The 26,262-nt window shown below is 38.2% G+C and overlaps 1 protein-coding gene across 1 annotated transcript in view; it reads left to right on the top strand.

Moving 5' to 3' along the window:
- The window catches only part of LOC308222611 (secretory phospholipase A2 receptor-like), a gene marked incomplete at its 5' end in the record, with an annotated part of 37,964 nt that extends 12,182 nt beyond the window's left edge, over positions 1–25,782 (top strand). Inside the window, 23 exons of the mRNA XM_080620877.1 lie at positions 453–610; positions 1,953–2,060; positions 5,046–5,158; positions 7,168–7,337; positions 9,195–9,397; positions 9,691–9,836; positions 10,337–10,421; positions 11,344–11,476; positions 11,947–11,982; positions 12,517–12,674; positions 13,914–13,978; positions 14,366–14,469; positions 15,809–15,951; positions 16,757–16,874; positions 17,753–17,883; positions 18,435–18,579; positions 20,901–21,139; positions 21,673–21,841; positions 23,207–23,347; positions 23,760–23,876; positions 24,266–24,442; positions 25,108–25,137; positions 25,374–25,782. Coding sequence (XP_080477003.1) covers positions 453–610; positions 1,953–2,060; positions 5,046–5,158; positions 7,168–7,337; positions 9,195–9,397; positions 9,691–9,836; positions 10,337–10,421; positions 11,344–11,476; positions 11,947–11,982; positions 12,517–12,674; positions 13,914–13,978; positions 14,366–14,469; positions 15,809–15,951; positions 16,757–16,874; positions 17,753–17,883; positions 18,435–18,579; positions 20,901–21,139; positions 21,673–21,841; positions 23,207–23,347; positions 23,760–23,876; positions 24,266–24,442; positions 25,108–25,137; positions 25,374–25,591 — 3,107 coding nt within the window. The 3' untranslated portion in view covers positions 25,592–25,782. The remainder of the gene's footprint in view (positions 1–452; positions 611–1,952; positions 2,061–5,045; positions 5,159–7,167; positions 7,338–9,194; positions 9,398–9,690; positions 9,837–10,336; positions 10,422–11,343; positions 11,477–11,946; positions 11,983–12,516; positions 12,675–13,913; positions 13,979–14,365; positions 14,470–15,808; positions 15,952–16,756; positions 16,875–17,752; positions 17,884–18,434; positions 18,580–20,900; positions 21,140–21,672; positions 21,842–23,206; positions 23,348–23,759; positions 23,877–24,265; positions 24,443–25,107; positions 25,138–25,373) is intronic.
- Between the last annotated feature and the right edge of the window lie 480 nt (positions 25,783–26,262).

Below are 26,262 nucleotides of genomic sequence, written 5' to 3'. Positions count from 1 at the left end.
ATCAAACCACAAACCCTGCCTTTCCTGTTTGCCAGCCACTGTGGCTACAACTGTGCTGTCACTGGAACTTACAAACACCACTCAGAGAAACCTAAAGCTGAGTATGCCATGAAAGATTATACAAAGAAATCTTTCCCTTCCATGTCAGGCTTTCTCCCACATGCACTTCAAAAAAGTGTGTGTGCTCTTGATTTGTATTTTGCAGGATTTCAAAGCATATTATTGTGTCCGTTGATCTATTTTTACAACAATTTAGCCTTCAAGGGTGGTAGAACATTATCTCAGCAGTAAGTTTTCTTAAGGTTTATACAGCTTTCCCTCCCTCCCCCCCCCATCAAAAGAAGGTAATTTTTTTGAAAATTCTATTAATAATTTTTAATGGTGGTGTTAATGTTAGCAGAGCAAAAGGCATTATTTCTTCACTATTAAAATCTGAACTCATTCTTTTACAGAAAATGTGACTGAAACATGGATTGGGTTATACAGTAAGAACACCTCTGCTATTTTTGAGTGGTCAGATAGCACCCCAGTAAAATTCTCTAACTGGTACAGCCAAGAACCTAACACCTTTGAAAGAACAGGACAACTCTGTGTTTCAGCACAAGGACCTGTAAGTTTCCTTTTGTTTTTGAAAGAATGAGACAAAAACTTTCATTTTAGCTCATGATAATTTCTCACTGTGCATATTTTTTTAAACCATGACCTGTAGTATGACTGGGTTTTGACTCCTAATATGTTTATGTTGTGATAAATGCAATGTAGCCTTTAGAAACTAATGCGGTTTGCAGTGCTGATGCACGGAAAATTAGTTATAGATTTTGAGCTTATGTTCAATAAAAAATGTTACGTACTTGCCAAATGGAAGAGAACAAATACAAGTAGGTATTTTAATAGACAAAGCAATTTAAAATCCAAGTAGTGTATATCATAATTTGTGATGCATCAGTTCTTGCTTGAAAGCTTCAAATTCATGTTTTGACTGTCAGCTGTATCTATTTTATCTTCCAGTCAATTAATTTTACGTAGCATCTTTCAAAAGCAGATAGTAGCCTAAACCTACATAAAATTATGGAAGTTGACAGCAGTAAGACTGGACTGACCCCAAATTGGTCAGGTGTTGTAAAAGTAGGTGTAATGTTCAGATAACACTATGTCCTGTCTTACCGGTATTCGTGGCCCTGTTTGTTTTGTGGGTTTTGTTTTGGTTTTTTGGTTTGTTGTTTTTTTTTTTTAATAATTTGGTCATAAATTGATTTTACAATTACAGTACTTAAATTCACTAATACATGGCTTATGTAAGTAGCACTATAATCCTTTATTCTTTTTTTGAAGTATGTTTTGTCTAAGTGTGAAAACTGTATCAAAAAGAGTTTCTGTTATCTCTCTAGTAGTGGGTTCATATTGCAAACTTAAGCTCACGGGAAAGCCAAGACAATTACAGTGACCTGGAAAAGTGGGTTTCCATTGGAAGCAGTAAAATTGTGGGGTTTAGATATACAAAACCATATTTTACTCAGCTTATAAAACACAAAGGGAAAGGAAGTTTAAGATATGTGCAGTGTATATAGATATTTGAAAATTAATTCATACAAACTTTGTAATATTTTGCATAAAAGCTGATCAAATATAAAGATTAATCTTACAAAGAACTAAGATAGGAAGAAAGTTCCAATCTATTCTGAAAAATGCTCTTGCATGCCTATAATGTTAGTTAATTAAGATAGATTACATCCCAAATAGTTATTCAAACAGACATTATTGATTTGCAAAGTCCGTCTGACAGTGTTGATAGAAATAAATGATCCAGCTCAGGATAAATAAATGGAGTGAGAAAAATTATTTGGCTTTACTGAAAAGTTAAAATAGGAGGAGGAAGTGTAATAATCTGATGTGCATATAGATATGCATGACAGTATGAGTATGTACAGAATATGATTCTTTTTATTCCTCAGGAGGGACGTTGGAAGATTAAAAAATGTGAAGACAGATCTTTCTACATTTGCAAAAAAGCAGGGGGATTCAGTAATGTCTCTCCTGAGCTGGAATCAAGTTGTCCAGAGGTAAGGGGTTTTGTAGGTTTTCTTTGTTTTAAAGCCTTAATATTAAAATAGAATTCTATAGGAAGCCTCTAAACGTAGCTACCAAACACATGGATGTAAATAGGTAGATAATTTAGTTTTTCATTCTAAAGACACGCATGTTTTGCTAGGAAAAATCTCATTGTTTGCCTTAAAAGTATGTAAACTAAATTTTAATGTAAGATTAAAAGCTTTCTCAAGATGCCTTTCATGGCCTGTTGCATTGTCAGCAGTTGTGACCCAAGTTCCTATTTCTTTCTAGATCAAAAGTGAAAACCCTTTGGTCCACCATCTGTGCAAATAATAGCTGTTATACGATGCCTTATTCCACACATGGTTTTCATACATTGAAATGGAATGTCAGGGTGAAAAACAATCACTTTCATTGACATGGAGAGTGAACTTTTCCACTCGTATATTAGCATTCCTTTTGCTTTCAAACACAAATAGGAAGGAGCACAGCTATCTAAATAGGATATTGCAGCAGGTTTCCAGGTTTTTATGTTCTGCATTCTGGTAGTAAAAGGTAATGTGTTGAAGCATGATTGTATTTGCCATCGGTTCCATTTCATAGTGTGAAAAGAGCAAACTTGGAGACTTTGTATTTTATTCAAAACTCTGGAGGAGTTTTGGGAACCTCCTTTTCTGTCAACAAAAATCTCTCTAACTTGCTTTACTCTTTAGCTGAGTGTCTTCCTTTTTTAATTTCCTGTTCTTTTTCTTGAGAAATCAAGAAACCCAAGCAGTTCAATTGAATTATAAGAAGATTGAAGCTGAACTGTTTGGAGTTGGGTGCAGTCTTTCCCCAGATGTACAGTGATCGGATCCAGCATCTGGTCATACTGTTATGGAGGCAGAAGTTACTGCTTGGTTCTAACTTAACATGTCCAAGAGTTTAGTGTAACTGCCTTCGTTTCATTTGGACCGATGAGTTCCATCACTCATGAATGCTGTGTGTTATTAGTGTAAAAAAGCTTTGTCACAGTCCTCACCATGTGAACAATGTACAAAGTATCCAGACTTCCAGTTGTAGTGGGGAGCTTGACAGCACTTCAACTTCTGGTACCTCACAGGTTTGAGACTTGAGAGTTTGAGTCATAAGTAGTTTGGTCTGCTCTGGCAAAGTTAGGATAAATGTCTGCTTGTTGATGTTTCACACCCTGTAAAAATATTTGCTGAGTCCTGCTATAGTCCCTTGGTTTTGATAGATCCTTTTCTTCCTAAAGTGGAAAGTTATACTCATTTAATCAAAAGAAGTTGGTACTAAGCTTACTCAAAGCTATATTTCATTTCAGACATTTTGTATTCACTCACTCTTTCAGTGTTCAGTGTATCTGTTGTTGTTAGTTATTGGCCTAATTTTCTTAGACTAAGTCTTTATTTCGTCCAGATTTACCCTTTCCCCTCCCCACCCCGTTTTTCTGTGACTGCCTTACCTTAAATATACATAGTATCTATTTTCTCACATTTGATCTTTTGCTTTGTTAACCTCATACTGTCATTCATGTTGGATTGCTAGTAGATTCTCGGGGAGCTTTGGCCTCCAGCACAGTTGTTTGCTTTTCTAAAGCTTTATAGTCTTATGTGTTATTACTGAGCTTTCATCTCATGTTGATTTTATGACTTGTGCATCAGATGAACTGGCCTTTAACGTTTTCTGTGGTTCTGCTGATTGCAGTTTTTGCAGAATGTCCGTATCAAGTTACCAGAAACCTGAGCCCTCTTTTTTTCCCCTACTTTACTGTCATCGTAAGACACAAAAAGTGCTTAGCACTTTCTTCCCTTAGCAGGTCAAATATTCTTTATAGTCAGCAGGCTGTTACTGAGAATAAATATTTTATTGCAAAGGTCAGGTTCTCTGGGCAGTTTTCCCCAACACTGAAATAACTGCTTTAAACATTTTCTTTCAACCAGCTTTTGAAACAGGTTGTGGAGCTGTCAGCTGCTTAATAATCAAGTTGGAGGTTTCTGTGTGCAGAACTTCACTGTGATTGTACTGGTGATTTTCTGCAGTCCTCTGCACTTTAAGTAGTGCATCAAAAGATAACAGTACGGTACTAAATTGAGTGTCTGTCTTTATGGCTGCTGTAATGGGAGAGAATTGTACTTTTAAGAAGAGAACTGCTATTAAGGCCACAAAGCCTTGTCAAAAGCAGAAGGGCAGCTGCTCAGAATAAGGGATCATTTGGCCTCCTGTTCTGCCTCCCACAGGTGACTGCAAGTGATGTTTGGGGAAGAGCAGAACAGGACAAATGCAGATAATACTTCCCCCAGTTTTACCTTGATCCCCAACTATTCAGGGGATTTCCTGAGCCTTTTAAGGTTTGTAGTATCCAACAGCCCACATTGGGTATCTCCTCCAAGCGCTTGTCAAGTTTCCCCTTGAATTCATGCTAGCTCTTAGCATTTGGAACATTACTTAGTAAAGAACATTATAAATATACTACTCTTTGAATGAAAAAATGCCACCTTCTTTCCATGTTGAACCTTCCTCCTGCCAGCTTAGCTTTGTTTGATGTTTCCAAAGTCTTGTACTGAAGTAGCTGCGCACCTTCATGGCACTTATCAGTTTGCAGGCCTGTGTCTAGTCTACCCTCCCTAGCGCATCTCCTTTTTCCAGGCTGAAGAGTCCCAGCCTGTGCAGTGTGGAAGCAGCTCTATGCCTTTCATCGTCCTTGATGCCCATCTTTTCTAATATCCTTTTCACATGGTAAAAGGATTTAAACTTCAGTAGCTTTTTCAGGCTGCCATCTTGTCTCCTTCACACAGGGAGTTTCTTGTTTTCATTTGTGCATCATTAATATAGTCTTTCTTTACTCATATTTTCAGCGACCTTGAACCATGGCAGAAAGGAAAAGGGATATAGGGATGTCAGTTATGATCAGACAGAAAGTACAAAAGGTGATCAAGCTTTTAACAAGTATATAATAATTAATAATCTATAAAATAATCTTCATTTCTTTTAAGGGATGGGAAAGACATGGTGGATATTGTTACAAAATCGACAGTACCCCTCGAAGTTTTGAACGTGCTTCCAGTGGTTATTTCTGCCCATCTGCACTTGTATCAGTAACAAACAGGTAGTTAATCCTAATTGACAGCAGATACCTCTAACAAGAGCTACTCTAACTTTATAAAGTATTGCATGGCAAAAGATATTACCGATATGAAATAATGTTTGTGTAAGAGGCAAGCCTAATTACTAACATTGGCTAAAATCAAAGCTGTGCTTTGCTTTGTTGTTTAATTGAAAATAAGTTTAGTAAAAAGCAACTGTTAGGCTAATAAACACTTGTAGCAATGTGCACACATGAGCTTGCAGGAATCTAAGCAAAATGCTTTCTACAGAGATGTAACATCTTTAAGAAACTTCCATCACCGCATTTGGAAAAGGTACTAAAAAATGAAAATATATTTGATTGCTATAACCAAAATATATAAAATTTTATTCTAAATTAATATTTTATAAATGTTTCTATTGATGAGAAACTAGATGGAGATTCTATTGATGCAGAAACTAGGGGGAAAGAGTAAATATTTGAAAGCATCTGAGGTCTGTCCTCCTTTGCTTTATTCCTATTTACTTGTATTCAAGCTTCAGCAAAGGCTTTCTCCTCTGCAGATGTCCAGATGCTTGTGTTTGCTGTCTGTGATTTACCCTGTATGTTGGATTCCAATTAAAATTTAGGACATAGTGATAGATGCTTTAACATCCACATAAAAAAGAAGAAGGAAATCTCTCCGCTATTTAGGATGTTGGAAGTATGTAACCACCAGCAATCAGTGAATGATACCTAGAAAATTTAGGCAAACACAGACTACCCCACAGAAGGGTTTACATTGGGAATTGGGCCGGCCAGGTGGTTTCAGGATTGTGCACAATGCAAACAGCACTGTACTGTGGCACGACAACAATAGGATAAAAAGGTTAAAGCACAAAGGACAGATTTTCACAGCTGAGCATTTGCAGCTCAGATGTCACAGGCAGCTGAGGGCACGCTCCACACCACTGGAAGCACATCTGCTGTCTTTTTCTGCTTACTTCTACTTACTTGATTTTTGCTGGATGTAGGCATCACTGTTTATGATGTTAGCTTCCAGTTCCAGCGCTGGAGTGGCAAAAAAAGCTAGTTGTTACTTTAACTTTCTTTTTCTGATTACTGCTGAGGTTTGTTCTGTGTTGTGTAAAATGCAAAAGCTTTTCAGTGTATTGATCCGTTGATCATAAAATATTCACTAAAAAATAGGTTGTAGAGGAAGGACAGTTGATACAAAAAAAAGAACACACAGGGGAAATAAAAAAAACTAAGAGTTTTCATTCACTCTGTGTTACCCATACATTCAGATTTTTACATTAATGGCATCCTTATGGTATTCAGCCGTTCTTTTCACAATGTGTGAAATCAAAAGGTTGTATACTCTTTATCAAACTGGGAAATTTATCTTGTATATTTTCATAGGAACCTGATTAAATGTGCTCATAAAGTAAAGCATTTTTGTATAATGCTATACCAATTACATATGAATAAATTATGTTTAAGTGACAAATGGGTTACTATATGTGACAATTGCTATTTACGAAAAGGTGTAAATCTCTCACATAACTTTGATGAAGAAATTAAAGAACGAAAAAGTGATTCTTTCCCTAGTCAGATCAGCTTGTGCTTTGAGTCCTTCAGCTACGGATTCTTAGCGCTGGTTTTTGTGTCTAGTTCCAATAGGATGCATCTGTGGAGAGCTTTTTCTTTCTTCTGTAGCTTTTTCAGACTCTGCCATCTTTTCTCCTTCATACAGGGAGTTTCTTTTTTTTATTTGTCCATCATTAATCTATCCTTTCTTTACGTCTTGTAGTTGAAGCACTGAGCTTATATGCCCAAATGCTGGGAGAAAAAAAAAATCAGGAAAAATTATGATTTATGCTGCAGACTTGTGCCTGAAGTTCCCCGCAGCATTCTATACAGAAAATTGAGTACCTCTTATATGTTTTCTTTTCTCACATAATTTATATCATTTCATGAGAGTTGTTCACTGAAATACCAATTGATCTACTTTATTCTAATAAACCTTTTGTCTTGACTATTTTATTAAGGTTTGAGCAAGCTTTTATCAACAGCATGATCCAGAGCATGGCAAAATCTGAGAGCACTTATTTTTGGACAGGCTTGCAAGACCTTAACAACACAGGAGAATACTCTTGGCTGAGTACAGCAGGAATGAATCACTCCGTGAGCTACACAAACTGGAACAAGTACCAGCCACGTGAGTAACAGCCAATAATAAAAGTGGCTGGGGGGGGCAGTGGGCTCTTTCCCCTGTCACCAGTGGCTTTGTGAGAGGAACTTGTCATGGTTCATTTACAAACTTGTCAGCCAAGGCAGTCTTATAAACTTGCTGCTGATGAAACCATTTGCTACTTTCATAAGTTCATCGAGGATTTACCCAGAACCCAATGTCAATAAAACAGTTACTTCACCAAAAATTCACAAAATTCAAGTGCTTTATTCTGAGACTCAACACTAACACATGGGTTAGAGACCAGTTGAGCAATCTGGACATCCATAAATCCATGGGTCCAGATGGGATGCACCTGCGGGTGCTGAGGGAACTGGCGGAAGTCATTGCTAGGCCACTCTCCATCATCTTTACCAAGTCTTGGGAAATGGGAGAGGTGCCTGAGGACTGGAGGAAAGCAAATGTCACTCCAGTCTTCAAAAAGGGCAAGAAGGAGGAGCCGGGTAACTATAGACCCGTCAGCCTCACCTCCATCCATGGGAAAGTGATGGAACACCTTATCCTTGGTGCCATCTTAAGGCATGTCAAGGATAAGAGGGTTATGAGGGGCAGTCAACATGGCTTTACCAAGGGGAAGTCATGCTTGACCAACCTCATAGCCTTTTATGAGGAAATAACACGGTGGATGGATGATGGCAGAGCGGTGGATGTGGTCTACCTTGACTTCAGCAAAGCATTTGACACAGTCTCCCACAGCATCCTCATAGCTAAACTGAGGAAGTGTGGTCTGGATGTTAAGGTAGTGAGGTGGACTGCAAACTGGCTGAAGGAGAGAAGCCAGAGAGTTGTAGTCTATGGGGCCGAGTCTAGTTGGAGGCCTGTATCTAGTGGAGTGCCTCAAGGGTCAGTACTGGGACCAGTATCATTTAATATATTCATCAACGATTTAGATGAGGGAATTGAGTGTACTGTCAGCAAGTTTGCTGATGACACTAAGCTGGGAGGAGTGGCTGACACGCTAGAAGGCTGTGCTGCCATCCAGCGGGACCTGGACAGGCTGGAGAGTTGGGCAGGAAATAACTTGATGAAATATAACAAGGGAAAGTGTAGAGTCCTGCATCTGGGCAGGAACAACCCCAGGTTCCAGTATAGGTTGGGGAACGACCTGTTAGAGAGCAGTGTAGGGGAGAGGGACCTGGGGGTCCTAGTGGACGGCAGGATGACCATGAGCCAGCACTGTGCCCTTGTGGCCAAGAAGGCCAATGGCATCCTGGGGTGTATTAGAAGGGGGGTGGTCAGTAGGTCGAGAGAGGTCCTCCTTCCCCTCTACTCTGCCCTGGTGAGACCGCATCTGGAATATTGTGTCCAGTTCTGGGCCCCTCAGTTCAAGAAGGACAGGGACCTGCTGGAGAGAGCCCAGCGCAGGGCAACTAAGATGATTAAGGGAGTGGAGCATCTCCCTTATGAGGAAAGGCTGAGGGAGCTGGGTCTCTATAGTTTGGAGAAGAGGAGACTGAGGGGTGACCTTATTAGTGTGTATAAATATATAAAGGGGGAGTGTCACGAGGATGGAGCCAGGCTCTTCTCAGTGGCAAACAATGATAGAACAAGGGGTAATGGGTACAAACTGGAACACAAGAGGTTCCACTTAAACTTGAGAAGAAACTTCTTCTCAGTGAGGGTGACAGAACACTGGAACAGGCTGCCCAGAGGGGTTGTGGAGTCGCCTTCTCTGGAGACATTCAAAACCCGCCTGGACACATTCCTGTGTAACCTTATCTAGGTGTTCCTGCTCTGGCAGGGGGATTGGACTAGATGATCTTTTGAGGTCCCTTCCAATCTCTAGCATACTGTGATACTGTGATACTTGATTCCCTTTTCTAGGCCATTCTGGTGGATGTGTGGCTATACGAGGGCAGCAGCCCGTTGGTTACTGGGAGGTGAAAAGCTGTGAGAACTTCAAAGCAATGTCATTGTGCAAGCAAAAAATCAACTCTTATGAAGAACCTGAACTTACTTTTCAAAAGCATTTGAGTTCCTGCTATTTTGGATGGGAGTCAGAAGCTCATCTGCTCAGCTGCTACAAGGTATGCGACAAACTTGCTTTGACTTCTGATTCTACACATCAGCTGAGGGATAGTCTGTTCCTAAAACATTTTTGGTAAAGCGTTATTTCTTTCAGCCAGCAAACAAAAGTTAATTGTTACCATCCGTTGCTGCTTTTGAAAGTGAATGGAAGTCCTAAGAATCAGAACTATATTTGGAATTTATATGGCTTTGGTGTAGGAAAACCTGTGAATAATATTTGATTTTTAGGGGTTTCTGAAACAACTGCTCTCCAAAATCAACAGCATTTATGACAGTGTTTATTTTATTGCAGGTATTTCACAATGAAAAAGTTCTAATGAGAAGAACATGGGATGAAGCCGAAGCGTTATGCCAAGATTTTGGAGCACATCTTGCTAGTTTTAGCAATATCTATGAAGAGATATTTTTAAACAATTTATTATATACAATTTTTGATAGGTAAATCTAGTTTTTTAATACCAATAAGATATATCTTGATAATAGTAATATGTAAAAATAACCCACAACTTTGATTCTTCCATCCTCTTTGCCAGTGGCTGAAGAAGTCTCTACTCTAGCATGAACTTGGAAATGGGTGAAAATCGTATTAGCAATACTGCAGTGTGATTCTTTTTGAAGATGATCTTTACAGTAGCTGTTGAGCAACTGTAAATGTCAAGGTGATGTTCTTGTGAGCTAACATTCCCCATTGAAATGGAGGTTTGGCAATTTTAATCCTGTTTTAAATGTTTTCATCTTTTAAAATATAATTCAACATTTCAGTAGGAAAACCAGAGTTTACTTCGAGGATACTAAAATGTTAAGAAATACCTTGTAGAATGATCCATTGAATTCAAGAAGAAATGACTATGAATATTCACACTATTTAAAAGGTAATTTCTGATCTAGTTAAGGAAAAAGGACTTGAGAAATTACATTTTTCTTTGTTTCTATCGTAGGACAGAAGAAAGACAGTTCTGGATTGGATTTAGTAAGAGAAACCTGGTTTCTGGAGGGACATGGCAGTGGTCTGACAGAACACCTGTAACTATCTGCATACTGTATATTTCAGTAACCGTTCAAGTCATATGTGAGCATAAGTTCACAAAAATAAGCCTTGTGATCAAATGTTGGCTAGGAAAACTGTTTGGTTTTCATGTCCACATAGTCCAAGTAATTGTTACAATAGGATTAATAGTACACAACTGTGAAAATAGCAGCCTGTGCAAAAGGGCTGTGCAACTGTGAAAGGAATTTGGTAGGACTATGAAGTTCTGCAGATGTGTGCTTCGCTGCAAAGCACATTGTGTTTAACCCAGGACATATGCAGAGTGAACACGTGTGTGCATATACATACATATATTTACATATATAGACATGCACACACATTGGAAAGCCTTTGAGCTGTGCTTACATGCTTTTTTGTTCTATGACTGTTAGGTTCATGCCTGCATTCAGAGCTAAGTCTTTCCTTTTTTAATACCACTTTTTATTTTGCATCCTTGAGCACTAATGGTTATTACCTGTGGTTTAAACATCAAACAACTGAAGAAGGTAATTGGATTTCAGCCTCAGAGAGCAGTGCCACCTCTGTCATTGTTACTTAAGTCATTTTGGACTGCCAGTGTATAGTTCAGTCATGCAACATGTTGAACCAAAGCAAAGCTGTTATATGTGGGCAACTACTGCTAATCATGTCAAAAAATTGTTAGGTTTCATAGCTATTTGATTATTTTTACAAAGATGAAGTCTGATATAAGATGGGAAAGTTGAGGATGTTGATAGAACATGGCTGTTGATCCTAGTTCTTGGTTTCTACCACCATAACTGAAGTGGACCTCTAGCTGTTGCTTATGATTTTCTTACCATAGACTCATCTCCAAATGCTTCATTTTTTTCTGTATTGAGATTTTTAAATGCTTCATCTGGAATTGCTGGCAAAAGATAATGAATGTGTTGTTTTCAGGTTGTTTCTTCATTTCTGGAGGGCAAGTATGTTGAAGATGATTCAAGAAACTGTGGTGTGTTCAAAGTAAATAGAACGGTCTTCCCAGCACACTGCAATGAAAAGCGTGAATGGATATGCAAAATACCAAAAGGTGAAATGTTAATTAACATACATTGTCTGTTATACCAATTACTTGCAATTCAGGAGAGTCAAGGAAAAAAAAAATACCTAAAAGCCTGCTTTTTAGCCACATCTGGAGTTCTCCTTGTTGGTCTTCTACGTGAAATCATAGCGAAACTATATGTGAACAATAGGGTTTCTTGGCCAGTTAGCATGTCTAACATCCAGTCAGTTTAAAAACGGATGGCAATGATTAGCAGTTAGTTATCAGGAGTTAATCAAATTTCTTATTTGTAAAGCTTACTAAAAATGTCGTTTAGTAAATGTGGCATTTATTTTATTGTATTCCATGTTAAGCTCTTTTTTTTGTCCCTAAACAAGAATAGCAATATTCAGAATGATTTTTATTGAATCCTTACCATGCAGAGAAAGCAATTTCCATGAAACACCTCTTTACATTCTAAATCAGCAATGTTTTAATGTATCTATGTATTTTTGCAGGTGTTAAACCAAAGAACCCAGATTGGTACATAGCTGGTATGAAAACGTTTTCTTTTTCACATCTTGAAACATTGTAACTTGGAAATACAATTCAAGTCACTAGCAAAAATAACTAAAATGTCCTGAGTTAAGAATTTACATTAAAGAATTTTGTAGAAACTAGTTGCTACTGATCAAAATCTGCACTCCTTTGCTTAGGAACACTGAAGCGTCAGATACTGCTTCGATTAGGTAAAGGAATGTTGCCAGTAATAAGACACGAGTTTGATAACCTCTCCCTTGCATTAGAACTGCCTTTTTGCAATGGTTGGGCAACTCTTTTAATATTACTGCACTACAGAATGATTTTTAAACATTTACTCATAGTGCATTTTTAGTGCTTCCCCTCCTCCTATCCTCCCCTCCCCCCCTCCCCCCCCAAATTTGTGTGTTAAATATGGCTCTGCTGTTAATTGTGGCATATTTGTCCTCTGACACATGGCTAAAAGCAGGCCATGGTGGTTACAAAGAATAAGACTTGAAATGAGTTTTTACCGCTGCACACCTTTGACACTTTCCATTGTTTTCTAGAACTGCCGTGGTCATATTATCAAGGAGCAGAATATCTCTTCCATGTCAGTCAAACGGACTGGGAAACGTATGAGTTTGTCTGTGGCTGGCTTCGCAGTGGAATGGCAACAATAAATAATTCTGGTGAACAAGCCTTTATTCAAAATAAAATTAAGAAGGTAACAAAAACTACCCCTTTGAAGAAATAAACCCTCGGGCAGTAACTGGCTATTTTCCACTGTGTCTTTTGGAGTGTCTGGTTGCTGGTTGCTCCAGACAGAATCCCAAACACATTTTACTCTAGAAATAATTCCTTTGCTGTCTTCATTTCCCACATCCCTTCCTGAAGCCCTATTTAGCTAAGGAAGCCAGTAACATATCAGAATCATCTCTGCTAATGTGCAGGTGCGTGGCTCTGCCTCAAAAGACCCTGGCAGTTTTTAGCATGGAATTTGAAATCACATTTTTCACTATTTCTTCAAAAACTGTAATGTGTAGGCTGAGTGCTGTGATTAGGAAAACAAACTCAAGGAGCAGGCAATACCAAGTTGGACAACATTCCTGAATCTTTTCTTTGTCAGAAATGTGTAATTCCTTCATTTGTGACTGCTCTATAAGCTGTAGGCTGTTGAAATCCTAACTGCAACTCCAAGGACAGTGTGGGTGCCACAACATAGGCTGCACTTCAGTTCTTTCTGGGAAAAAAAATTATGCTTTTCAGGGTGGCTTTTCCAGTATCCTGCACATTCAGAACTTTGTTGTTATTGGCAGCTCTTTTCCAAAGACCCCAAAACTGTGACTATTGAGTGGCTAACCCTGAAAGTAAAGCCTGTTCATAGCTTAAGGCAGAATCAAGTCAGCACAGTGGGTGTTTGAATTACATTATTTCTGTGATTTTCCATAATACTTTGCCTTTTAGGAGTGAAGGTCTAGAGCCTTCCATGAGAGCGACAGTCGGTCTGTAAAGGATCTCTAGGAATCTGTTGCATGAGATATACAAACTCAGTAAACATTTATAGAAAATGTCTTGGAAACATTAACAACCAGCAGTATATTAATGCTAAAACGAAATATTTGCTTCTGTATTTTTTTAGAAATTGTGGAAAACCAAATTCTGGTCTAAGTCTACAGTCCTTTTCAAGCCAGATGGGCTGCAAATTAATAAAATCGTAAATTCCTACTTTACAGCAGATACATCAGCAGTCCAGTGGAAACGGGGCTAAATAACGCTCTGCTTACATGAATAACCTTACTGAAGTGACATAAATTAACATGGGCAGGATTTAGCACCTGTTCTCCCCACTGGAACAGAATAGAAATGCTGTTAGTCGGAATACAGAGTCTGAGTTTAGAGTTTGTTAATGCTTTGGTAAGAAGGCAGCAACAGCTAAACATATGGCAAAATGTTTTTTTTATAGCTATCAAACAGTGATGTTCACTGGTGGATTGGATTGCACGCCGAAAACTTCAGTGATGAATTTCGGTAAGAATACCTACACTTCAGCTGCCATCAGTAGCACTTGGCATGCCCTGTTTGCAGGCTGCCATTCAGTCTGATGCACTAAAATGGTTTGATAACTGAGTGGGATATCCAAGAGATAACTTTGGTTCTCATTAAATATCATTCAGAATATATTACAGTTAATTTATCTCTGTGTTACAGTATTTCTTCCAAAAGGGTTATAAAAGAGGCAAGCCAAATGCATGAATATCAACCTTGTTGTTGTTGGTTGTCTGATCTTTTTTAATGCTTAGTTAATAAAGGGGCCCTTTTTACCTTGAATCTCCTTTACAAATGCTTGTAATGGAAGGTATATTTTTAGGTAAAGATAGGAGAAAGTGTAACTTCACTCTTAACATTTCTGTGCAGCTGGAGAGATGAATCACCAGTAACATACCAGAACTGGAATGAAGGGAGGGAAAGAGATCAGGAGAAACCAGGGAAAAGATGTGGCTTCATTTCATCACAAACAGGTTTATTTCTTATTTCCTTTTCCTGCTAAGTTGTTGGCCAAAGGGGTTGTATATATTTTGTAACTGCTCTGAGGAAGTGCAATCTGTATTCAAGTCCATGGTTATAATTCTCATAACTGCTTTCATGGTTATGAAAAGAATAGTGAAATATCATTAATATGCCCAGAGACTAATCTGTGGGATTTAAAAGTATATTAATAGTTCCAGTTCTCTAATATAAAAATACAAAGATTCCAGTGATACTGATACTTTAGTTTTACTTAAGAATCTGTTATGTGGCACAGCAAAAATGTTAATGCATTGCTAGTTTTCACAGTTAGTTTTCACATAACCAAATGAGCCAGATGGGCTGAGCAGCAATTTTTCCTACATTTTTAAACTGTTTTTACATCAGCATACAACTTCAGATACTCAGGTTTCTAGCTTATTTCTGATCCATCAAAGTCATGTCCCGTGCCCCATCTGCTGAGGGATTTTGAGGTACTGTGTTCGTGGTGCTAGCCTTTACATCACCACACAGCTCTGTGTTTTACTATAGTAATTAAAAAATAAAGTACAGTGCTGCTGGTTCCAGTGATTTTTAACATCTCACGGTGTCTGTTTTCTGATGATCTGCAAGTCATATGCTAAAGTAAACATGTCAGGTTCCATGCAAAGAAAAAATACCCAGCTTTGTATTTGTGAGAAGAGCTGGAAAAAAGAATTCCAGTTGCTGCTCCCTTGTAATCTCAGCCTCAAAAGCCAAAACTGAAAAGATTTAAAACCTTCTTTTTTTTTTTTTTTTTTTTTTTCCACATGTAATCTTGGGGTTTGGTTCATGGCTTTCAAATTGTTAAATTTGGTGTTACTATAGCTAATACCAGACAAAAGGAAGAGATGCCCACCCTCACCCCTCAGCTGGCCAGCAGATGGAAGCTGGTCAACAGCTTGTTCAGTGCACTGAAAAAGTATTTTCCTCCTAAGCAGGTCAGCATTTTATGTCAGTACCTGGATCTTCCAAAAATTTTCAATGTCAAGGCAGTCAAACTATTTTATCTGGAAGGCATCATTTCTATGCCTTTTTTTTTTTTTTTCAAATACATGACAATACAGGCATGTGTTATGTGACTCAATGTAGAGGAATTGGTTAAATTTAATGAAATCAAACTGGGGATAAAAGAATGAGCCCCATGGACCATCAGATCCACTGTAATGAGATTTGTCCGAATGTGTTTGATATGGAATGTCATCTTACTCAACCACTAAAGGATACCCTTCTTAACAATGTCTAAGCTACCTAAGGAAAAACCCGTTCCAATTCTTAAGCCGGTATTGAACTGTGATTTTTCTTTTTACACAGGACTCTGGGGTGACGAAAACTGTACTGTCTCTCTTCCCTGTATTTGCAAACGTAAATTTGCATGGAAAATAGAGAAAGAGATCCCAAAAGACCAGAACCAACAAGGAGTATGTCCCAAAGGCTGGCTGCACTTTGGATTAAAAGTATAACATTTTTTCTGCTGTTTGATTATTCAAAATGATTTCCATGTTTATGGCAGAAATGGGACACTTAAAGATTATTTAATATTTGAAGATTTTCTCCCTTTTTGAAAGCAGGGCCCTTAGGTTTTAACTACTGAAACAGTGATACAGAGGTTTGCACTGATTAAGTAGCTTTGCACAGAGAATAAGGTGTCTTAATAAGGTGTCAAAAATTTTACTTTAGTTCAAGGAAATGAATACTCAGATATGCAAAAGCTATCTTAAGTGTATTTGTGCGTTTGGCATAAAAAAACGTGCTTCATCCTCTCTTTTCCACTTACGACAATTTGAAGAGTCTTTTATGTTGTCAAAAGAGATCTCTGACCCCTTGTTGAACTAAATGGATCCCTAACTGCTGTCATCCTTGATAAGATGCTTTTTCAAATAGGGTTCATCGAAGATAATTATAAAACAAAGTCTATTTGCAATTGAACATCAAAAGGCAATTATTTCATCATGCTTCTCATAAATACAGGTATTCCTTAATAGCAGTATGCATGGAGGTGGGCAGTTTATCACAGTGCTGAAGTGCAGTGACCACAATGATAAATTTAACCCAGATTGCATTTGCCTTTAAAGAGCAGATTTGAATCCAAGCCTGATCGCAGCTAAAAACTGATACCAAGCGTGTTGGAGAGGTCCATTGCAGAACAGAAACTAATGAAATATTTGATATTAAATGAAATGTTTTGGTGATTACTTTTGGTAATTGATAAACAGTTTTTAAAACAAACCCTATTTTTTTTGTTTTTTGTTTTTTGAACAGTGCTTTTTGATACAAATTCCAAAGGATCCAGAGCATCTAAGGAACTGGTACGCTGCACAAGTGTTTTGCAGTAGCTATGGTGGGTCACTTGCTTCCCTTGAAGATGAACTGGAACAAGGTTGAGTACTGAAAATATTGTTAAATAAATAAAATTTCTTCTTTGTTAGGATGCTGTGGTAAAGTTTCATCTTGGATAGTGATTTAGGAAAAAAGATCATTCAGATCCTACTCATGGTTCCACTGCTTTAAACAAATTAGCATTTCTCTTTCCCGATTTCCCAAAATATAAAGGTTCAAATATTCACTGAGCAGTGTGACAGGTACATTTTGAGGAGTAGTTAAAAATTCTTTGTGCTTACTACCATGCATTAAAAATACAAAAATATAATGGAATGCTCATTTAAGAATTTGATATGTAAAATTTCTACATTATGAATGCAGCGTCATACTATTATGAAAGCAATCTCTTTTTCTTCCTTTAATAGCACTTAAAAGCTGAGCTACAATACAGCCCATAAGCACAGTGCTAGACTGGAACTATCAGAACTAAATGCCAGTACTTTGGGAAGTATTTATATTCCCTATTTATAAAAATCTGGGATTGAATTTCATACATTTGTAAAATCACTTATTTGGAGGTGGGAGGAATCTCACTGGCTGTCTTTAGTTGAGAAATCTTACTTTCAACTAAAACTGAGCAAAGCTTTTTCAATGGGACAGTACCCTGAACTAATACATAAATTGTTCAAGCTGCTGTAAACATTTCTGGAAGACTTCTTAGTTAATGGACTAGACCTTAACCCAACAGAAATTAAGCAGCTTGACTGAATTTATAGTTAGATGACACTGAAATACTGCTCATGTTCTTACTTCCTAGTACCTATGTAGTGTGCTTGATTAGTAATGAAATTTTTCAGCGCTTTAGTGTGTTGGAAGAGACTTCATCTATCCATAAGTGGTTATCAGTTAATATTTTATTCCTGTTTCATTTTCCAGCTTTCATAACAATGAATCTATTTGGACAGAAAACTAATGTTTGGATAGGTTTCCAGAGTGATGATTATGAGAAGTGGGTAAATGAAAATCTTCCAATGTATTCCAACTGGTCTCCAGTTGAAGTAGTGCATGTGAGTATTTCCAGGGGGTTTAGGGACAGCACGAAGTTGGTTTAGCCGTCAAAATCATGTCCCAAAGACAAGGCCTAACTTGTTAGAGCAACTTCGTCTTCTCTTAATTTTTTCAGCTTCAGACAGCTGTGGGCACAAATTTATGGGTATAACTACAGGTAGCAAAAAAGACACCATTGAGACAGTTATTTATGCAATTTGTGGCTATAGTCATATTCTCTTGTATTGCTTTTAAGCACCAAAGTTTGAATTATACGGTTAGTACCATATGCTGGGTCTGAGCAAAATTTAGGAATAAGATTATGAATTTCATATTTCTATTGTTCAACACAGTGTTAATCCATGCTTGTCTTAGCATTTCAGTTTATTCAGTGAAAGTAAGCTTATTGTTTTAAATTCTCTTTATTTGTATATGTATTGTATGTTCATTGTTCTACCTAAATATTTGTAATACTGACTTTCAGATAATTATTCTTCCAACTTTACTGTAATAATTATCTATTGTTTTTACACAGTGTCTTTTTTAATATAAGGCTCTGTATTGATTGCAGAGACAGCGCTATAACAGTGCAAACGTCGAAGAACAACTTCCACTATGTACAGTGGTATCAAATAACCCTAATTTTTATTTTACGGGAAAATGGTACTTAGAAAACTGTCAGAAAAATTTTGGGTTTGTCTGCCAAAAGGATCAGGGTAAGGCTTTGTTTTGCTTTGCTTCTCTTTTCTTACTATACTGAATTCATTGTACTTTTTTTTCATCCAGAAGCAACTTGTTATAGGTGTCTGTAAAACCAAGAACATAAGAGGTTTCTAAGACTGTTTGATATTTAGACAGACAAGCTCTACAGTAATTAATTAATAGCTGTGATATAGAATTAATTTCTAAAAAAAAAAAAAGTTGTTTTCTTTCAAACTTTGAGCTTTTTGTTGCCTATCTTGGAATCAGGAATAGAGATGAAATTTCATGTTTTCTGTCATGGCAGCAGAGTTACTGCATGAAATCACAAAAGGAAAAATGAGGGTAATTTTGAGGAATATATGATTATTGGGGGGGGATTTGCAATGTTAAATTGGAATAGACTGTAGAAAATATATTTCTCCAAACAGTGCCAATGGGCAGGTTGATCAAATAGAGTCTGGCTTTTCTTTTCACACTTGTCTAATTTTATTACCATAAAGTTCCCTTGTTAGGAGCACGAAGCTTTTGCGGGGACCATGCATTGTTTGGTTTCCTCCAGTCGCATTCCTGTATTACCTCTGGGATGGGGAGCTGCTGGGTTCCCCAGGGTGCTGGCGCAGCTTTGGAGCCATCTCCCAGGGGCAGCTGCAGACCTGCCAGTGGGAAGCTGTCAGGACATGTTACCGGAATAGATCAGCAGCAAATTATTAACTGTAAGCAAAGGGGGGGGGCTGTAATCTGAGCCTGTACAGAGTGTTCTTGGATGCTGTACATACTGCAGGTGTGGTTTAATATGCTTCATCTTCATATATCACCTCTTAGTTAAGCTCTGAGTCTAAAGAAACGACCTCTCCTGCTGGCTGCCTAGGAGGTGTGGGAGAGTGAGTCGAGAAGTAGAATAAACAAATACAAACTCTGGGCAGTGCTCAGGTGTGGTTGTAGCAAACCATAGCCATCATTTATAGTGAACTGCAGTTACGGGGAATGCTGGAGTAATCCTGCACAAGCTGTAGAAAAAATAAATAAATACATTTTCGTGCTGGTTTGTTTCATTTACCTCCTGATCGTTTGTATTTTAACCCCTTGCTGCTCTGTCGGGCAGATGGAAAAGGCATTCAAAGGCAAGAAGGAAAACTATTGCCATAGGGCAGCCAGGCTACAGGGCACTGGGGGGAAATGGGGCTGCAGTGGATGCTCAGGACACACCCCATGTTTTCCTGGCTGGATGAATGTAAGATGTAAATGTATTAGTGCCTGGAAAGAGGAACTAGTGCTTTGCTTCTGCCATCCTGCCAGCATCCCATTTCCCCTTTTTATAATTATTTTCTATAGGAAACTAAAATGAAATAAACCAGCAGCTGATCTGAACTGAGTTCTGATCTCTTAGTGATGCTTGGCTTAGGATTGTGGCAGCGTTCTACTGCATTCCCTGCCTTTTCATTTTTTTCAAGCAGTGACGTGCACTGTGAAAGCTGGAACAAAATAGAGTGCTTCAGTTAGCTCAAGAGCAGAACTTTCCTTGCTTAGAAATTTCTAATTTTAAATGATTTATGCATGACAAATAATGAATTAATTTACTTTTTTAAGATACTTGACTCTTAGTCTTAAGGGGAGCCCAGTCTAAAAACCACTCCAGCTCATAGTACCCCACTTCAGTTTGTAATCACAGAGAAGTTTTATAGACAGAGGTAATTAATCCAAACTGACAAACAGGATTAAAACTGAAGCATTGCTTTATTTTAATAGTCTTGCTTAAAGTATACTGTGAGCATTCATCATATTAGTAAAGGAATTTGCCTCCTGTAGGAAAGCAAGCCACAGCAGCATCGCAGATGGGGCTGGGATGGAAATGGTCTCTTTCTCCTGACCTTTTATTCTCATAGGAGACTCTCTATTTCTTAAATCTAAAAAGTCCACTGCTGCCCTGCATTTTTTTTTTAGACATTGCTGTGTTAGTTTATTATCAAAAAGAGACTGAAGTCTCTATGCACAAAGGATTTCTCTTCAAGTGCCCGTACTGTGGTCTTCCATACATTTGCTCATGGATAGTAAAGATGAGCTCAAGAAGCTCCCAAGCACTTGTACCACAAACTGCAGTTTGTCATCCTCTCATTGTGCCAGTGCAGTCATTTGTGAGGCCAGGCTTTGTGCTGTAAACTGATCTTGGAAATAACTAATGTGTCAAAAAAGAAGTAATCTAAATTACATGCAAGGTATCTGGGGTAAGAGCACTCTGCAGCCCACTGTGGCTGACCAGATCCCAGGTGATTTCTTACTGACTTTCAAGCTGCTTGTTTTAAAAAATGAATAACTCCTTTCTTTTTGTTCATAACAGACACATCCAGACATGTCATCAACTCATCTGAAACGTACCCTGTGCCGGATACCTTAGAATATGGAAACAGAACATATCAACTCTTACGTGGGAATTTTACATGGTCTTCGGCTTTAAAAACCTGCATGGCAAACGGCGCAGAGTTGGTCAGCATCACAAACCAGTATCACCAAGCTTTCCTCACAGTCATTGTGAATCGCCTGGGATACAACCACTGGATCGGCCTGTTCACTTCAGATGTATGTAGTGGATTCCCTGGCTGTGAATTTGTTTCTGCAAAGGAGTGTTTCCAGAAGCAAGCTAATGAGCTGTGTCACTCATTTGAAGTCACAGGAAGTCTGCATCTGGAAATGAAACCCAGGAAAATTTGAGCCCTAACAAGTTTTTTGCAACATAATGTGTAAATCTAATGACAGCTGGTTTGGTGCAATGACTACTGAAAACTAAAAGCCATAGAAAACATTTTAAAACACAAAAAAATCCCTGGTAGGGTCAACAATGAAATTATGTTGCTTCATTTGTAGTGGCTCAATGGCCCAAATAACCACTAGCTGAAAACAGCCGGTTAGATGTAGTTTGTGGTCTCCCAGAAGTAAGTTGTGAGGATCCTTGGAACTGCTTTTTGTAGATCCTTCTAGATCTACCAGCCATCGGAAAAGTAAAAGCCATTCTGTAATAGTTGGGGAGGATGCCACCAGAAGATGAACTTCTGTGGTGCTAAAGCCTATCAGAAAAACCTATAAGAAAGTTAACCTGAAGTTTGTTTTGGCAGAATGGGCTTAACTTTGAATGGTCGGATGGGACAAGGTCTTTGTTTACCTTCTGGGAAGATGATGAGTCACAGGCCTTTGGCAGCTGTGTTTACATCGATACGTGGGGGCACTGGAAAAGTGCTAACTGTGAAAGACTTCTGCAAGGAGCCGTTTGCCATGTGCCACCTAGTAAGTCGGAGTTCAGTTTTGTATTAATCTTTTTGTAGTTGCACATGTGTGCATTGACAGTGGAAGTACATGAAAAGAAACTCATTAGTTAGAGGTTAAACAGTGATGATAGTATTATTCAAAACTTAAATATATTTCTAGCATTTCCTTGCTGCATCTCCTATTTGTGAAACCATTTTTTCCCCATGAAATATTTGCCATAAGGTCTGGTCCATAGGGAAATGGAAAGAGCACTTTCATAATAGAAAAAGACACAGGAAAATTACTTCGTCTCTTCAGTGAACACTATATTATCTGTGAAAAATGATGATTGCTAATAACCTAGCTTGAAGGGAAATAAATTCAGTTTGCTGCAACTAACTATAGGATGGAAGAAGGGAAACATTTAGAGAGAAGTGAAAAATTAGTCACATCTTCACTGATTGCACATAAAATATTTTGCAGCTTTTTTCTGTAAAGATAAGAATATTTTGCTGTATCCTAAACCATGTGTTTCCTGCACTGCTCTGTCCATTACCTGGGCTTCATTTGAATCCAGAATTCTGGTCTGGAACTCCATTCAGTCCAGGACTACAGAGTCTTTGGCAGCATCCGGTTCCCAAAATAGTTCTTGTTTGGTGGTATTTATCACCAAGGGTTTGCCTACAGCTTTTTATAGCTTAAGGATCTGTTGAGAAGAAGGCTGTTTTGGAATCCTTCAAGACAAACATGATTCCTTCACATGTTTTTTGTGACTAAGCTGGCTAATTTTCTAATTTGTTTATGTCGAGTTCTGTAATCATATACAGCCTAAGGTTTATGTAGGGGTTTTTTTAATGTGTTTTGTGGCAAAGTAGGAAGTGTGTGAGAGACCATAGGTAACACAGCCAGATCTACAGCACTGCCAAAAAGGGATGCTGCAGTGAGCTGATGGAGTTGCCCTGAGTCAGAGGAATTTGCTGCAGCATGTTGCCCACTGGAAAGGCTGCCTGCTGCTTACTGGGGGAAACCCTCCTCTGTGCCACGGTATTTGGCATCAGTTATGTGTGCAATGCAGTCCTTGGAAATCCCCAGCCCTCTGGGAGATGCTGGGAAGCCCGGATTGCTCATATGTGCCTGTAGTTAGCTCATGACTCCCATCTGCACAACAGCACCAGTTAGACTGTCCTGGTACTGCTGTTGCAATCCAGCAAGGATTTTGATCAGAAATAAAGCCGGCTTTACAATTCTGATACAAATATATACAACTGCTACATTTTCACTTGGAAAAATAGAGGCATGATGCAATAACATGCTTATTAGCGCTACTCCAAATCAGAATGTGGAATGTTATATTAATGTGTATATTGTTGTGCCAATAAAGCTGTGCTGTTATTTCTATCACAGAAAAGAAACTCACTGTCTATAAAGGCTTATGTTCAGAAAAAAGTGTTCCCTGGATCAAATTCAAAAACAGTTGCTACAGCTTTTCCACAGTTCTGCAGGGCACAAGTTTGGATACTGCATATGAAGTCTGCAAAAATCAAGGTAACTATTTTGTAGCTACAAAATATCATTGTGATACATATTATCTGGAATTACTAAAATCATGGCATGAGTTTTCGCTAGTTCAAGATGCTGATAGTGAAGTTCATAAGCCAACTACAAAGTTGGATGCAGTTTACATTAAAAAAATTAAGTTCCTTTCCATCCAAAATATTGATTTCTGGAATAACACATAAAATTAGTTTTTCCCTTCAAACTTTTTAAAAATCATGTGAGAACAGCTTTGCATCAGCCTGAGCATTCTCGCATTAATTGCAAATTTAAGAATTTATAATGTATAACCAGATTTTTCCAAGCTTTTCAATTAAGGCTCGCACTATTAACATTTTGAAATGCAGTATTACATTTTAATGGCACAGATTGTTTGAAAGCTTGTTCTGTGTTTAATTTGTAGGATCAAATCTTCTAACTATTCAAGATGAAGACGAAAATGCTTTCATTTTGGAAGAATTGCACAGTTTTGGTTATTCTGTGCAAATGGTTTGGTTGAACATCCTGCTTGTTACAGACAGTAGGTTTTGACAGTGGGTTTTGGTTATTTTAATGCTACCATCTTCCTTTGAGGGTTTTTTTTATTCTTATTACCTGTTTATGATGTAGTAAAACCAGTCAAGCTTTCTTGTAATCGTTACTCCTTAGTATACTGAATACTCAGTATGAATGTGTGTATGTGAATGCCTTTATCTTCGTCTTAAAGATGCACTACAGGCTGTCTTATGTCAAATACATAGAATGTTTTTAAATCCTTCATGTAAAAAAATGAAGTGATATAGTGGTCAAACAGACAAAATCCTGGCATTCTGTAATAGTCTTTTTTTATGTGAGGGTAAGTCCAGCTGAAGCAGAGATATTTATCAAAATGCTGTGTATTTTATAATGATTTATGACTTCTGCCGGTAGATGAGACAGTCTCCTGGTTTGATGGTTCTCCCTTAAATTACTCCAACTGGGGCATCAGGGAGCCTGAATTTGATCATCTCAAAGGGAATTTCTGCGTCAGCCTGAGGACCACAGATGGTGTCTGGCAATTATCTTCATGCAGAGAAAAAAAGGGATTTGTATGTAAAATGGATGCAGGTATGTGCTTCCATAAAAGAAGGCAGTTGTGTCCTTATAACCGTTGTTTTACATGTTCCTCGTTGCTTGCTTACTTGCTCTTAGTTTTCATGAATAATTCCATCCCTTGGTATTATTAAAAATAGAAAAACCCCATCTGTGGTACCCTCCTTTTGAGGAACCTGGGCAGCCGTTGTGTTATTGCTGACTGCAGTAGACTTGCTGTTGTATGGGTGAGCCATGTGCAGAGCATCAGGTTGACCTCCCCAGACCCCGTATGATAGGAAAGCCACAAAGACACTGCATTAGTAGGAATGCGAGTCTGTGAGAACTGGAGTGTTTCCAGAGCCCACTCCAAGTGCCTGAGTTGGACACAGTAGCTACCACTGCAGGCTTCTGCTCATGCATTTATACTTTAAAAAGTGGATAAATACTGCTCCTCATCCTTGCACAAGTATCAGTTAATATATCCTGCCAAGTTTAAGGGATTTTAGGGAACAGATTAGATCATGTTTAACTTGGCCATTTGGAATCCTGTTGACATGGGTCAAATTAAACAAAGAACAGTCTGCTCTTGTATGGTTTTAGATAGATTGTCTTCTCAGTATCAATTCTACAGTGAGTATGTATAACAACTTCTGTTATCTCTGTGGGCAATTTTATGATGGTTCTGTATTTGATTTCAGATATTGATGCAACAGAACCCTCTGAAAATGGTAAGTTCTCTCTGTACTTTCTTTTTTTCTTTTTTTTTTTTTTTTTATGAGAAGTAACAAAATATTTTGAGCTGGTATTTTGTGAGGTAACATTTTTCACTGTTAAACTTGTAATTTAAAATGTGTGACATATGGGGAGTAATAATATGTTTTCCATAAAACATCTATGTGTTTATATTTAGAATTATCTATTATAACTATATTTTCTTTTGAATAATTTCTGTCTTTCCTTTCAGCATCAGACCATGGACTTGTCGCTCTGGCTGTTCTTGTGACACTGGTGATGCTGGCTGCCATTTCCCTTTTTCTGTGGTGCCTCTACAAGCAGAATAACCAGCTCTTCCGCAGGATACTGTGGGTCAGAAACGCCTATTTGCCACAGATCAATGCTGATGTTCCTGCTTTGGAAGAAAGCATCCTCATTTCTGATTTTGAGAGAAGTGACAACAATTAATTGTTCAGAATTAGCAAGCGGTCACATCTTCCGTGTGAAACTCCATGATCTGCAGTGGTTTTCTCCTTCTTGGGAGTTCCCCCAGGGCACCCATATCCAGAGAAACTCTTGCAGTCATTCATATGAATACCATAGGGGCTCCCTCCCTTGGAGAGCTTTTGCTTTGTGTTAGGATGAAGTGAGGATGCAAGGCAGAACCACTGAGAAATTGGCTCCTTTGGGGCAAGCCAGGAACTGAAGACACTCCCACACTATAAACTTCCAACTGCTCATGTGGGGCAGTCATGTCCAAGGCCCCAGAGCAGCAGGCATTCTCATGAAACCTTTTCCTTTGGGAGCGATTGGGCTTTTGTTTTGTTTTTGTATGTTGCAGAATCTGCTCATGAGCCAGCATTAAAATTTGGCATCGAATTTAGGAACTCTGAAACATACCCCAAGGATTATGGGATAGATTTTATTTTTTTAATAGCCATTCCTTCTGCAGAATGAGCAGTTACTTTTCAGACCGTGGATTCTTGCCAGGTGGATTTTCAAGCTTGCAGAGAGATGAAGTCACTTTTGAATTGAAGGTGCCAGAGTTTTGGTAGTTTGGCCTGTGATACATATTTCGTGTTATAAAACAAGTTAGTCTAGAGATATAATGGCATCTGGGCTTTGTCATCCCCAAGTTA

The sequence above is a fragment of the Psittacula echo genome (assembly GCF_963264785.1).
Source record: "Psittacula echo genome assembly, chromosome: 6".
Classification (NCBI taxonomy): domain Eukaryota; kingdom Metazoa; phylum Chordata; class Aves; order Psittaciformes; family Psittacidae; genus Psittacula; species Psittacula echo.
Note: the sequence above shows the minus strand (reverse complement) of the source record. Positions and strands in the feature narration are given on the sequence as shown.